A 13,777-nucleotide genomic window follows, 5' to 3' on the forward strand; every position below is an offset into this window, starting at 1 on the left:
ATCTGGTACGAGGCATTATACATTACAAAAAAAAACCCAAAAAAAACAGCATAGTTGTTCTTTGATTACCGTACGACTATCATTCTTTCAAATTATAGCTGTCTTACCTGAATAATGATGTAGATCAAAGATAATTACAATCTTTTTCGATATTGATTGAAAAAAAACGTTATCCGGAAACACATGGAAACTGATAGAAGTCATCCCAAACTTGGATGAACTTTGAAAATTTTCCGAAAATAAGACCAGATAATATAAATACTTTATTATAATTAGAATAGCATTATTTATCTATATTGATGTAATATTTATAATATTTTGTAAACGACTAACAATATGCAGTTTATTTACCTGAAGAATCCCTGAACTTCTGGTACTAATGAAACAGGGACCTTCACTGAGATAGCTGTGTCAGTGGAGTAATTGTTAACAGCGAGCAATACTGTTGTTGAATAAAAAAAAAAAAAAAAAAAAAAAAAAAAAAGATTTGTAAATATCATTTCATTTGGAATACACGATCTACTGTTTCTTTCAACAACGTACAGCTGTCGACATTTATAGGAAGCTTCTAAGACCTATCACAACAAATGTATGATAGTTTTTTTTTCAATTTGTATAGTGATTGTTTCGCATAATGGATCTTGTCTAGAAAATTGATGTTTGTTTCTTAAATAATAGGCAAAATATGACAATTAGAAACAAATAGTCATTTAAATAAATTATTGAAGCATTCAATAACTAATTCAGTAAATGTGGGCATTGCTATTATTTTGTAAACATCAGATTGCCCCAATATTTTCAAACATATACGACAATGAACGCATTATACCTTATCTCCTATATTTAGTCACTGTGACCATATTGGCAAGCTCACATTATCCACAAAAGTTAAACTTTGTTATTCTAAAGATCATTTACCTTAGTTTTGGTTCAAATTAAGGCAATAGTTTCAGATGAAAAGATCATTATTTCAAAATCATTTTGACAATATAAATGAACATGGAACGTAGATTTTTTCTATAATGATTCTATCATTATCTATAATGGGTTTTTTTTCAAGGAACAAGACAATAAATGCATTTACCCCAAAGCTCTTCTGGCCCATTGCATCCAAGTTTGTTGACGGACCGATAAAAACACACACTTTACACTAGTTACCATTTCGAGGGATAACGGACGACGACGATCGTCAACACATGGCAAAAGCTATACAGTAAAGTGAGCTAAAAATTACAAACAAAATTGAACAGTTGAACGTTAAATGGAAAAAAGAGAAAACAACGAACACTACCATTGATTAAAAAAAACGAGAAAACACAGGTACAATCAAAAATCATAATACTGCAGAAATACCGCAGATACACAGCCAAATGTACTCTATCAAAGTATTGTCCACAGAAATTCAAATATTTTATTCATACATGAACATACATACGAGAATATATTAGAAAGCACTATTTCATCAATCCCTAATACTTTACAGGAAAAAATTGTATCACGTGACTTTATGGTGGATAATATATATTGATATGCATCGTGCTTTGAATTGTTATTATACTCCTGGTATGGTCAATCAGTATTGTCTTCTTCGTTGTATAATGAATTATTAATTAACTACACTGTTATTGGACTTAAAATATGCGCATTGGTAAAGGGCCGAGCCACCTTAATATGGTGCAAATTGTCTATGCAATGTAAATGTCGGTAAGTAATAACCCTTTGGAAGCATTTTATTTTAAAGCAGTTACCTTCCAAAACTTTTTGTCAACACATTGGCTGTGATGGTTATTCAAGAACTCAGGATGAACGCATTGAAATGATTAAATGCAACCTTATTGCCTCTATTCAGAGAATACATGTAGATTTATAACCGTAGGAATAAAAAGACAAACGTTATTACTACAACAGCATAAATGAAGAATGTCGAACAAAGCATTTATCTGTTCCACTACATAATACATAGTTTCCATTCATGTTGAACTCGTACAGAATACATCGATTTACAGTAGAATCGAATGTATATAAATCACATAAGGGATTGAGGTTACATGTCTCAGCACAGTTTAACTTTGATCTCGTCATATGTTGATACAACTGTAAATAGTTTGGTAAATCTTTATCCGTCTTTGAGTAAGCACGGCTGGCCATTTGTCCCCCTTTTATCGCTGTTAAAACAAAACGAAAACGTGGCTATGTAAATAAAGAAAAAAACCACTACAATATCAAATATGCTTTTATACATGTGTTCAATAAACCACTATGATATATAAAATATCCAGCGAAAATGTCAATATTCTTATGGACAACATAAGTTGTAAAACGTTTGTTTTACTAAAAAAAAACAAGTACAAAATAAGACGTTTAACACATGCAAAACGTACTTTTTACATTTATTAAAATAACAAAATTGGCGTCTTGCTTTTTAAATTACAAACCATTAAAATCGGATGCTGTTTTTAAGCATGTCCCAAATGCGTAAAATATCCTTTTTGTTTTATCATTTAATAAAGAAAATCAGGTTTAACGCATGTTTAATGACATACATTTTGTGAACAGGCTTTTATAGTTCCCCTGTATAATATGTAGCCCAAAATGGTGTAAGGTTTCCAAAAACCGCATTATCAAATACGATTTAAGACTTATTACATGATGAGGTAATATGTTTCTGTACTGCGGATTTTTTTCGCTATTAGAATCGTTTCCCTGTGAAATATAAACTATTTGAGACTGAACTTTAATTAAACAATAATCCTTTCATTTATAATTTGCAAGCAGAAAATGAAAAAAAAAACCATCTGTGATAGTATAGAAGAAAATGATGATATATGACATGTCTCTGTTACAATATTCCGTTCCATATTGACATCTGTCCGAAAATATTTTTCTAGTATTATTCAACATTAAGTCGGAAATTGCGAGAGTGTTGACCGATAGAATATATCATATACATCTGCAAACTTTGGTGTAGAGTGACAACTCGAAGCATACACAATAACAAAATGCCCAAACTATTCAAGCTTAACTTAAAAAAGATAGAGTAGAATTGACATAACAATTTAGACATAGAAATGACTTTGAATAGCGATCCTTTGCCTCAACACGTTCCTGGGTAAACGCCACTAAAGTAGAATCAAAACCGTAATATGCATTATCCTATACAAATTATACAAACCATATATGCGAACTCTCATTACTGAACTTACCACAATTTCCATAGTCCATAGGTAGTTCTGAAAGTATTATAGGAACTTTATAGTGACCAATATAATAACACATTGTTGATTGCTGTACCGCTGTACCCCTATTTTTGAAATTTGTATATATGATGACTGATTGTTTTGTGCGCACATTGTGTCGTTTTTACATAAGAAAAGGCCTGTACCAAATCAGGAATATGACAGTTGTTGTCCGTTCGTTTGTTGTGCCATTTAATTGTGTTTTCCCTTTGAATTTTACTCGGAGTTCAATATTTTTGTGATTTTTTTCATTTTTGAATAATACTAACAACACTACCCATCATCATTATTAATAGGGACACTCATTAGCCATGTCATTCAGGTGGTTTAAATATATTCAACTCTACAAGTTTATATGTAATAGAATGATCATATTAAAAAAAACAATTGCTTTTGCTATTCATTGAAGTAACAACATGCAGCTCTTTGTTTGGTACTGTCTGGATAGTTTTACATATTTGAATAAAATAGTTTTCTAAGATTGAAAGTAGCGCAACTGCATGTACTATATCATAATCAGAAGTTGTGAGTTCGTGTCCTGCACGTATCATCTGTGTTCGATTCTAATCTCAGTTGTTGGAAGTTCAAGTTTTTGTACCGAAGGTCGGTGATCCATTCTATGCACTCCAGCTTCCTCAATAAAAAAATATGGCCGCCTCAAAACTGCCAACAGTATGTTAAGTTGCGTTTAACACAAATCAATTAATACATAGTGTGTTTTTTCGTGGTTTGTGAACTTTTCCATTTTTTGAAAATAATTATTATCTGTTTTCCTACTAAATCGATTGTTTTTTGTTTTTTTTTCTTTTTCTAGTACCACTCTCTTCTTCCTCTGTTTACCCTCATAACATATTTTTATTTCATTTTCTATAAATATCTGCTTTAAATAAGAATAAGTATCAAATATTTAAGTAAATAAAAACAATTTAATATCAAAGATATTAAATAACATGTAAAACGAAGAATAGTTTTCGAAATCATTGAAAATTTTGATAAATAACTATTAATATTAAGCGTTTAATAGCAATTTCTTTTAAAACCACGGAAAAAAACAAGATAAGTATAGGAAAATCCACAAATACCGTTTTTACAGTATCCTGCTCAAAATGAAAATACAAATCTATTTATCATACGATCTTTAATATAAACTTTACCTGCACACTGAGGTATTTCACAGAATTCCCAGGTAACGTCTGGATTAGTGGTATAACACCATGGTTCACCCCGTGAACCCCCTGGGTCACGACAATAGTTCATTGCTAGATCGATATCAAGGTCAGGGAAGTCAGAACTAACGTGAGAATGTATGTGTGGCGATTGTTGATTCCATAACTGACATGAAGTCCCAGAAAATCCACAACTTCGTTTTCCCATGTATTTCTTCGATAATAGTTCGTGGTAGCATTCGGTCCCTAAAATATGTATTATGAAGACAGTATTTGAACATTTTGACGTCTACTGGTGATTGGTGTCATTAGGTTGGTGTTTTTTGACGTACATCTCTTATCTATGCTGTGTTTCGTAAACCGTTGTACGTATTTTGGTCGTTATTTGTTAGATGTTTTTGGTTGGTGTTTTTTTTTTTTGCCTTGGTGTTGATATTTCCTTTATAAATTAATAGTTTTAATGTCCCTGTGAATGTGGATTAGTTTGCCTCTCTGCTCCTTTCATTCGTATTAGATCAAATTTCATCGTTATAAACTAACACCGTATAATTATTTATTTCAAAAAAGCTGACAGCTAAGGTTTTAATATTCTACTATTCTGAGAATGCTTTGACGTGTGACTGTATTTTTTTCTTTCTACCACTTGCTGCAGACGGTCCTGGCAAGTTCTAAATTTGTCGTCCGACAGGGACTTGTTTTATTCTAGAATCTTAATTAACAGTTCATAGGGACCTACCGACTATTTACCGATTTTGTAATAACATAAGCATCACGACGGGTGTCACATGTGGAGCAGCATCTGTTTACCCTTCCGGAGCATCTGAGATCACCCCCAGTTTTTGGTGGGGTCTTTAGTTTTCTCTGTTGTGTCTTCTGCACTATTATTTGTCTGTTTGTCTTCTTTCATTCTCAGCCATGGCGTAGTCAGTTTGTTTTCTATGTATGAGTTTGACACTCCCTCTGGTATCTTTCGTCCCTCTTTTTATCCCGATTTCGTCCATTTTGAAATGCAAATCGTCTATAACTGATATACAGAATTCAATGCTAAACAACTTTGGTTTTGTTTTAGCCATGCAACTGTAAGAATTCGAGTTCCACGGATTCGGAAGATTCTCGTGTCCGTCTTGTATACCAAATTTTGTGTCCTGTATCTTTCATATGTTTTAACAAAAATTGAAAACGCCGTTGCAAACATATAATATGCGAAAAAGTATGTGCAGTAAGATTTAAAGTGGATCGAATTGTTTTCGTGGTATATCAGCGATCAGAATTTGAGCTGCTATATATATTCATTCAGGATTATAATGCTTATTTTACTATCAATTACAAATTCAAAATCTGTTCTTTAACTAAAGAGACAAACCATATATACTTACGAGCGCAGGAAATATATCCATCTGTCCATCCTCCTGGGGTACATAGTTCAACTGGACAAAACTTGAAACCAGCTACGGATTGTTGCAATAATCGAGACTTACAACGAAATGTGATATTTGAACCGTATTTAGTGTAATATGGTAGAAATGTTTGTACAGTAACACAGGTATTATCTACATAAATTGGACTATCATTTACTGCACAGTCTAAAATAATAAATAAAGTATTCATCATACACAAATCAATTGTGAGTAGGGTCTGACTTCACATGTACAATTTAATTGAAATTGAAATGAATGATAAAATTATGTTTTTCGGTTTTTAATTAAATATTTAAGTGACCCTCTCCAAGAGACAAAAGATAAATCATACATCGGTAAAGGTGTGTCTTACGTTTGAAGACGGATATAACATTCATAAAGCTGTACACACGACCACAAAAGCATCAATTGGCAATACATGCAATACTTAGACAATGTTGACGTGTTTGGCAATACTAGGAAATGAGTGTGTTCATTTCAAAATTAAACGAGTTGTTTGTTGTGAATGATATTCACAATAGATTCATTCCGATGCATATCAAGATTTCTTACTAAAATAAAGTAAGGGTCTTATACGTCATGAATTTTAAACCTTTGTGAGCAAAGGCGAGAAAGAGAATGATAAGGTTAACTGATGATACAAATAAATAGTTTAAAAGAATGTATGTTTATTTATTAGAAATAAGGGTGTGTGGTATGGTCGTTAATGAAACAACTATCCACTAGAGACCATATGAAGTAGCTATTAACAATTATAGACCATCTTCCAGTCTTCGACAATGGGCAAATATAATATCATATAGAAGGCTTAAAGAAAAGAATATTAGGTCTCTGAACAATTGCAGAAACAACATGTAATAGATGTAACACATATTAAATTTGTGTGAACTTCTCGGATGTATAAATACTTTAAGTTACTTGAATCGGGTACATTCAATCATTTACGATTTTTTAAATGATAAGAAAGACAAAATGTTAAGTGTGACATTAAATATGTAAAAGAGTCCAAACCAACGGACGGATTTATGATAAAATGATAATCATGTTCGTGTTTATATTTTTGATGGTAAAACAATTTTCTATGGTTGTCTCTTACCTTGTCCAAACACTTCACCTGTAAAAATAATATAATAAAACATGATGCAAACAATAGAAATGTTAATAGTTTAAAGTTGTAGTAGCTTCAAAGAAATCAAAGTTTTAAGAGCTGATAAAAAATTAATACAAACACCAAAAATAATTATCCAGGGACTAATTACGTACTCATAAAACTGATATCGTACTTTGACCTTTAATGGTTTTCTTTTACAAATTGTGATTTGGATGGAGAGTTATCTCATTGGCACTCATACCACATCATCTTTTATTTATCTATATTCTAGCAGTATGTAAAAATTTGAACGTTCAATGTGGCATAAAAGACCTCAAGTGTAATTGGTTCAGTTACATTCAATATAAGATCAATGTCAGGAAAGTATAAACGATGTTGTATGAGGCTTAGAAAATGGGGACGGGCGAAGCTCTATAGAGCCCTTCCCAAGTTTTTCACCTAGTGCAAAACAGTTTATAAGTTTATGACATTGTCATTGACCTAATATAGTTTTAATACTGCAACTTAAATTAAAACACTTTTTAAATCGTAACATAAATGTCAAACTTATGTTTATCCTTTAATGGACCCCTTATCATGGAGAAAATGTTCCATAATAATATTGACTTTCTACAAAATATAGCTTTGTTACTACATTTAGAAAATACACACATCTCATTGTAGTATAATTCTAGTATTTTGTTGTATATCCAGTTAGTTGAGACTGTTTAACGAAGATGCATGTGCGTTGATAACATTGAAACTAAAATTAATATCAATTTAGTTAAACATTTATGAAAAAACAGGTTCATCTAGATAAAAACTTACGAACAAAAGCAAGATATATCCAAAACGCATGTACTGTCCTGATATAATCCATTTCTTTTTATAACACTGTTAGAGAAAATAAAATAGTTATATATGATGAGAAAAATGATAAAATAGAAGTATAAATTTCTGAACTAATATTCAGAAATATAATATTTCAACATTACAGATTAATTGCATAAAACTTTTCATCATCTCATTTTCCAATTAAAAAGATCGTATTCATTTTTATATCTAATTGATATTATACTTATGGCTGACTTACCTGACTCTATGACGTTTGATTTATTATAAATGTTGAATGTTACACAAAATTGAAGTTATATATACATATTGAAAAGGTATGAACAAAAATACCGAACTCCAAGGTATATTCAAAAAGTAAAACGTCCGTAAAACGTGACCTAACAAAATCTAACCATAGGTTTAATCTGCCAACGGAACTTCATATGTTCAAAGACATGAGAGACTATGCCACTTTTGTGAATCTGCTGACATCGGCGATGAATTCCATTATGTAATGTCTTGTCCTTTTTTTCTTTTTTTTTAAAGAACGATATAAACATTTACCACACTATTGTTGTACAAATGTTAATATTCTTAAATTTAAAAATGTGTTTACTACAGTCAATATTGTCTTACTAGAAAAATTGTGTAGATTTATAAACTATATATCAGTGAAAGTCTGTCCTTCTGCGCATGGTTAAATTACATTTATTTTTGTATATTTCACACATGCAAAATATGTTGTATTGTATATATTTTCATCAATGTAACTATGTTAGTTAGTTAATAAGAATAAAGATCTATCTATCTAATAACTGAAAGATGTAGTTTTAAGACAGATTAATTAGCTGTATATGTATGTTGCCATTTCATCATGTTCATCGATTGACAGTTTATTAAATTGTCTTATTATTTTAATCCATATTATTCCATTTTAATTTTGAAATTCAATAAATCGAGCATCATTATCATTCTACTTAAAAATGTATAGAGAAGTACACTTAAAAATGTCTAGAAAAGCATTTGAAGAGAAGAATTATTTTCTTTTGTGTTGTACGAAAACCTGAACCGTTAATTGGCTTTAATCCTTTACAGAAAATAATCAAGAAAATTGTATAGAAATTCTTTAAGATTTGGAAGATAATGCAAATTGAAGTACATGTTTTTACAATCAATTTTAAATAGGTATCTGGTGGTGAGTGTTCCCTTATATTACAATCGATATATCTAAATAAAACATTGTTGTGACGTCATTCTATTGTTATACCCGTTCTTTATTTCAGTGATTGGACTATCATTTACCTGTTAGAAACCATTATGTTACCTTTAGCTGTCCAATAATTTTAAGAATCGCCCTCCTCTTTCTAAAAAATATTGGACAGCTGAAGGTAGCATAACTGATTTGTACAGGTAAATGATAGTCCAATAACTGAAAAAAAGTATCAATTTCGCCAACTGTTTTCATCATGTGAAAAGAAACATTACAACCAAATAACAAATGACAATTACAATTTTTTTTTTTATTAAAGTCACCTTCCAATATGATTTTGTCACTCGTCAAAACAGTTTTTTAAAGGAAAGAAATCACTTTCAAATTGATTTGAACACTACCAAAAGGTTTATTCTCGTCCCTCTTTTGTTATAAAAGTTGACATCTGGTGTTGCCCTTATTCTTTTCTTCCTAACATCATTTTCATCTACAATTAAAATAAAAACCCAATAAAGTAATGCTTCTAACGTTTGATAGATCACGCAGCAATATTAGGACCATGGACAACATAAACCTCACCCTGTGTAAAAGTGCAAATCTAGAACTTACTTTCTGAAATACGGGACTACAATAGTTATTAAATTTTCAGGTTTCTGCGTTGATATACTAGTTGTTTTTTAAAGTTTGTTTTTTTAAGTCTGATATTTTTGCTTGAATTTGAATATAATGCAACATTTCGCTTATGAACGACGATGGATATGGGAAATTAAGCAGAATTGTGGAAACGTTACTGCATTTTTCTGTTAAATAAATCAACCGTGTGTTCGATTCGCACTTTGTGATCGTTAGTGATCGTTGTATCAGGTGGTACCGTTTCATGATGTGTTCTTTCTTTTCATTCACCTAGTAAGAAATGAAACCCGAGAAGAAATAATAAACCGAAAGGATAGGACTACATTTTGAAGTATAATATATATATAACTTGCCTTTATCAGCTGCTAAAACTATATCCTTTTTGTAATCCACACTTAAATCGAATATATCCAAATACACATTTGACTTTAATCCAAAGTTTGAAACATCACAATCACTTTTCACAACTTTCTTCGGTTTTTGCATTATGAATATACTTTCAACGTCTTTTTCATTTTTGAACACAAAACGCATGTAAAGGTATTAACGGAGCAATTAAGAGTAGTCCCTTGGAACGCAAACATCCTGAAACGCATACCCTGAGTCTCAATCTATATGTAGCAATACATATTGATAATATGTACCTTCAGCTGTACCTTATTTTTTTTGTATTGTTTAAGTTGAGCTACTGTTTAAAAGGAGCAGCATGTAGGATAAATTTCCATTTAAGGAAAGTTTATTCACAAAACAATTTTCACAGTTGAAGAAAATACATCTTTTTTATTTGATTGTATTTTTTTTTTACCTTTTTGACGTGTTGAACAATGTTTTAAGTAAGATATAAGCCTCTAACAATCCATTCTGTACAATATTGAAGAGATGGACTGTTATCGGCTTATATCCTTTACTGAAATGGATTTGTTATTACCGATTATAAACTATATTATTATTATTATGATTATTATGATTATACATTATCATAATTTTGTTTAAGTATACATTGTATGATTTTGTCTTTCATATATGTTTGCTGTGCTATGTTTTGTTTATTTTGTTCCTGATCAAAAACAATTTTTCAAAATGTTTCAATGTTTGTCGTTGGTTTTAAAAAAAAAACTAAATTGAATTAATCAGTGCGTGACTGACCTAGTATTACTATATCGATGATATCTTATCTAATTGAAGAGGGACATTCAAACTAATAAAAATCGAAAATAAACTGACAATGTAAAAGAAGATCCAGAACAAACATAAACATGGAAAATAAATGAAAATTAAAAAAAAATCACATTCTATAAGACCCTTGAAATTTTAATAGAAAACTAAAAAATAGTACAAGATAAAAGCGTCCAGTTTTTACCCGATCTCAAAAGTAATTTAACAGTGATGTTTTATATTGGAAACTAAACTTTAATCATAGATTACAACAATTATATATCACGATTGAAACAAAACTGCAAAAAAAAGTATTCAAAATGCATTTTATACAAGTACGACAAATATTCATCACAAAAACATAGGGCTTGGTCTAATATTGAGCTGGAAGTAGATATAATATTATCTTACCTCCTATACATTTCTAGGAATATGATTGGTTAAAAGCGACCTCGTGGAGACCGTGTATATACAATATTAGGTTAGTAGGGAGGCGGAGCTTATTTCAATATTAGGTTAGTAGTGAATTTGCGACTTAGGCACTGTTTGATTATTTCAAATATTGAAAGTTCTTTTTAATATTGTTATATCAAGGTTGTTTATTATAAATATCTATCGTTTACATTAGTTTTTTTTAGTGCATATCAATTGAAGTAGGTTCTTAAAATTGAACACCCGAACACTTTAATACAGAAATAAGGAGATGTGTTATGAAAGCAAATAAGACAACTTTAGTCTAAATTCAACACATAAAGATAGTCGGTAAGATAAATTCGTTACATAGTGTGCTAGTGACCTAATATGATATATACAGGGTAAGTAAATTCCATATGGGGTTCGAGCTTCGCTCTCACCCCATATGGAATTTACTGACCCTGTATATATCATATTAGGTCACTAACACACTATGTAACTAATAATATTCAATATTGGATAACCCAACTCTTCCGGACCAGGCATATCATATAACACATTTCAAATCTATATAAAGATAGATAAACACGAAGTTTATTTATCAAATGGTATTTAATATTTGCATAAATTTATCTGTTACAGTAATTTATTGAAGGGAAATAACTATGTGTCATTTTATTCTAATCAATGCTAATCCATTTCTATTTTGAGATTCAATACAACCATTTCGTCGAAGATGCCTACAAACTACTAGAGAAAACAGTTAACGTCAGTCCTGCAGTACATTTGAAGAGCTAGCAGAAACACTTTATTTTGTGGTGTAGGAAAAATTCAACATTAACCGGGCTTTAATCCTTTACAGAAAATAATCAAGAAAAATTGTATAGAATTTCTTAAAGATTTGGCAGATAATGCAAATTGAAGTACATGTTTTTATCATCAACTTTCAACCGGTAGAAGGTTTATGGTGTTGAGTGTTCCTTTATAAAACAATTGTAATGTCTATTGAAAAGGACTAGTTATCACCGATTATAAACTATATTATTATGATTATATATTATCATAATTTTGTTTAAAGTCATATGAAACTTCAAATTGAAAATAAGCGTAAGCTTCAGGGGTTTATCAGAAACAGTTAAAAGAATTAATATATTTACAAAATATAAGGACTTATATGATATAACTATATTAGTAGACACCCATAGCACATCTGTAAAAGAAAAACAATGGCTTCATGAATGGGGATATGTGGGGAAATTCAGTTCTTATTCTAGTAAAAGTAGAGGGATAGTTATTCTTTACAAAAATACTTTCGAATTCAAGATACATGAGGAAACTATAGACCTGATGGATAATTTTATCATACTAGATATCAACATTCAGGACTACCGTATATGGACCGAATTATGATGACCCAGTCTTTCTTGAACTAGATTTATTAGATATATGGCGCCATCAGCACCCTTTTGATAAGAGGTGCTCATGGCGGGGTCCAAATCACAAACAAAGTCGTTTGGACTACTTCATGATTACCTCGGATATAGAAGCATTTGTAGTTTCATCAGATATAGGGATAAGTTATAGATCGGATCATTCTCCTGTATTGATTAGTTTAAGGTTTTCTAGTGAGATAAGAGGGGAGGGTACATGGAAATTTAATAACAGTCTTTTGAGGGAAACTGAATTTATTGAGAAAGTAAAAGGGGACATCAAAACTGTCATTGAAGAATATGAGTCTGATCCATCTATGGATATTGAGACAGAGGATAAACAGTTTAAAATAAGCTATCAGCTTTAATTGGATATGATTAAGATGAAAGTCCGCGGATCTACAATCTCATTTTCGTCTTTCCAGAAAAAAGAAGGAAAGTAAAAAGAAAAAGAATTACTATATAAGATATCATTATTAGATGAAAAACCTTTGGAGAATAACTTGCCATCAGTATACCAAGAAAGAGAAGGGATCGAACTAGAATTAAAAATATTGAGGGAAAAAAGGTAAAAGGGATAATAACAAGAGCTAAGGCAATATGGCAAGTAGAGGGGGAAAAGGGAAGTAACTTTTTTTGTAATTTGGAAAAAAAAAAACATTACACAGAAAAAATTATTCCCAAACTTATTTTGGAGGACGAGACTGAGAGAACAGATCCCAGTACTATTAGAAATGAACAAAAACAGTTTTATATAAAAATTATATACTAGTTGTAAACCATAGTTACTTGAAACTCACAGGGACACTTTTCGTCAACATGATAATCCTTTTATTACAAAACCGAATGAGGAAGAGGTGGGTTCCTGTGAGGGACCTTTAACAATGCAGGAATGTTTGTCTTCTCTTAAACTTATGAAGAACTCCAAATCACCTGGTATAGATGGATTTACTGCTGAGTTTTATGAATTCTATTAGAATGATATTAAGATACCACTGGTAAGATTGTTTAAATGAGGCTTTAAAATATGGAAAATTCTCTATCACACAAAGGCAGGGACTCATTACTTGTATAAAAAAGGAGGGTAGGTCAAAATGTTATTTAAAGAACTGGCGACCTATCACACTTTTGTGTGTGGACTATAAGATAGCTACAGCAAGTTAAGCAAATAGACTAAAAAAGGTGCTGGAA

General features: G+C 30.8%; 1 protein-coding gene across 1 annotated transcript; it reads right to left on the minus strand.

Annotated features, from left to right (window-relative positions):
* Positions 1 to 1,735: 1,735 nt before the first annotated feature.
* LOC139501388 (uncharacterized) lies at positions 1,736 to 7,806 on the minus strand. The gene is made up of 6 exons (XM_071290435.1): positions 7,739 to 7,806; positions 6,917 to 6,934; positions 5,779 to 5,985; positions 4,391 to 4,648; positions 3,204 to 3,230; positions 1,736 to 2,165 (listed from the first exon to the last, which is right to left on the minus strand). The coding sequence occupies exons 1-6, from the start codon at positions 7,788 to 7,790 to the stop codon at positions 1,900 to 1,902; spliced, it is 828 nt and encodes a 275-aa protein (XP_071146536.1). The 5' UTR covers positions 7,791 to 7,806; the 3' UTR covers positions 1,736 to 1,899.
* Positions 7,807 to 13,777: the final 5,971 nt, after the last annotated feature.

Source organism: Mytilus edulis, chromosome 13 (genome assembly GCF_963676685.1).
Source record: "Mytilus edulis chromosome 13, xbMytEdul2.2, whole genome shotgun sequence".
Taxonomy (NCBI): Eukaryota; Metazoa; Mollusca; class Bivalvia; order Mytilida; family Mytilidae; genus Mytilus; species Mytilus edulis.

Bases quoted from the DNA above. Each gene is read 5' to 3' on its own strand.
- LOC139501388 (XM_071290435.1), bottom strand. From the start codon at position 7,790: ATGGATTATATCAGGACAGTACATGCGTTTTGGATATATCTTGCTTTT. The intron at 4,649-5,778 runs GTAAGTATATAT...TACATATTTTAG, and splicing joins TGGATATATTTCCTGCGCTC to GGACCGAATGCTACCACGAA. The intron at 2,166-3,203 runs GTAAGTTCAGTA...TTGTTTTAACAG, and splicing joins TATGGACTATGGAAATTGTG to CGATAAAAGGGGGACAAATG.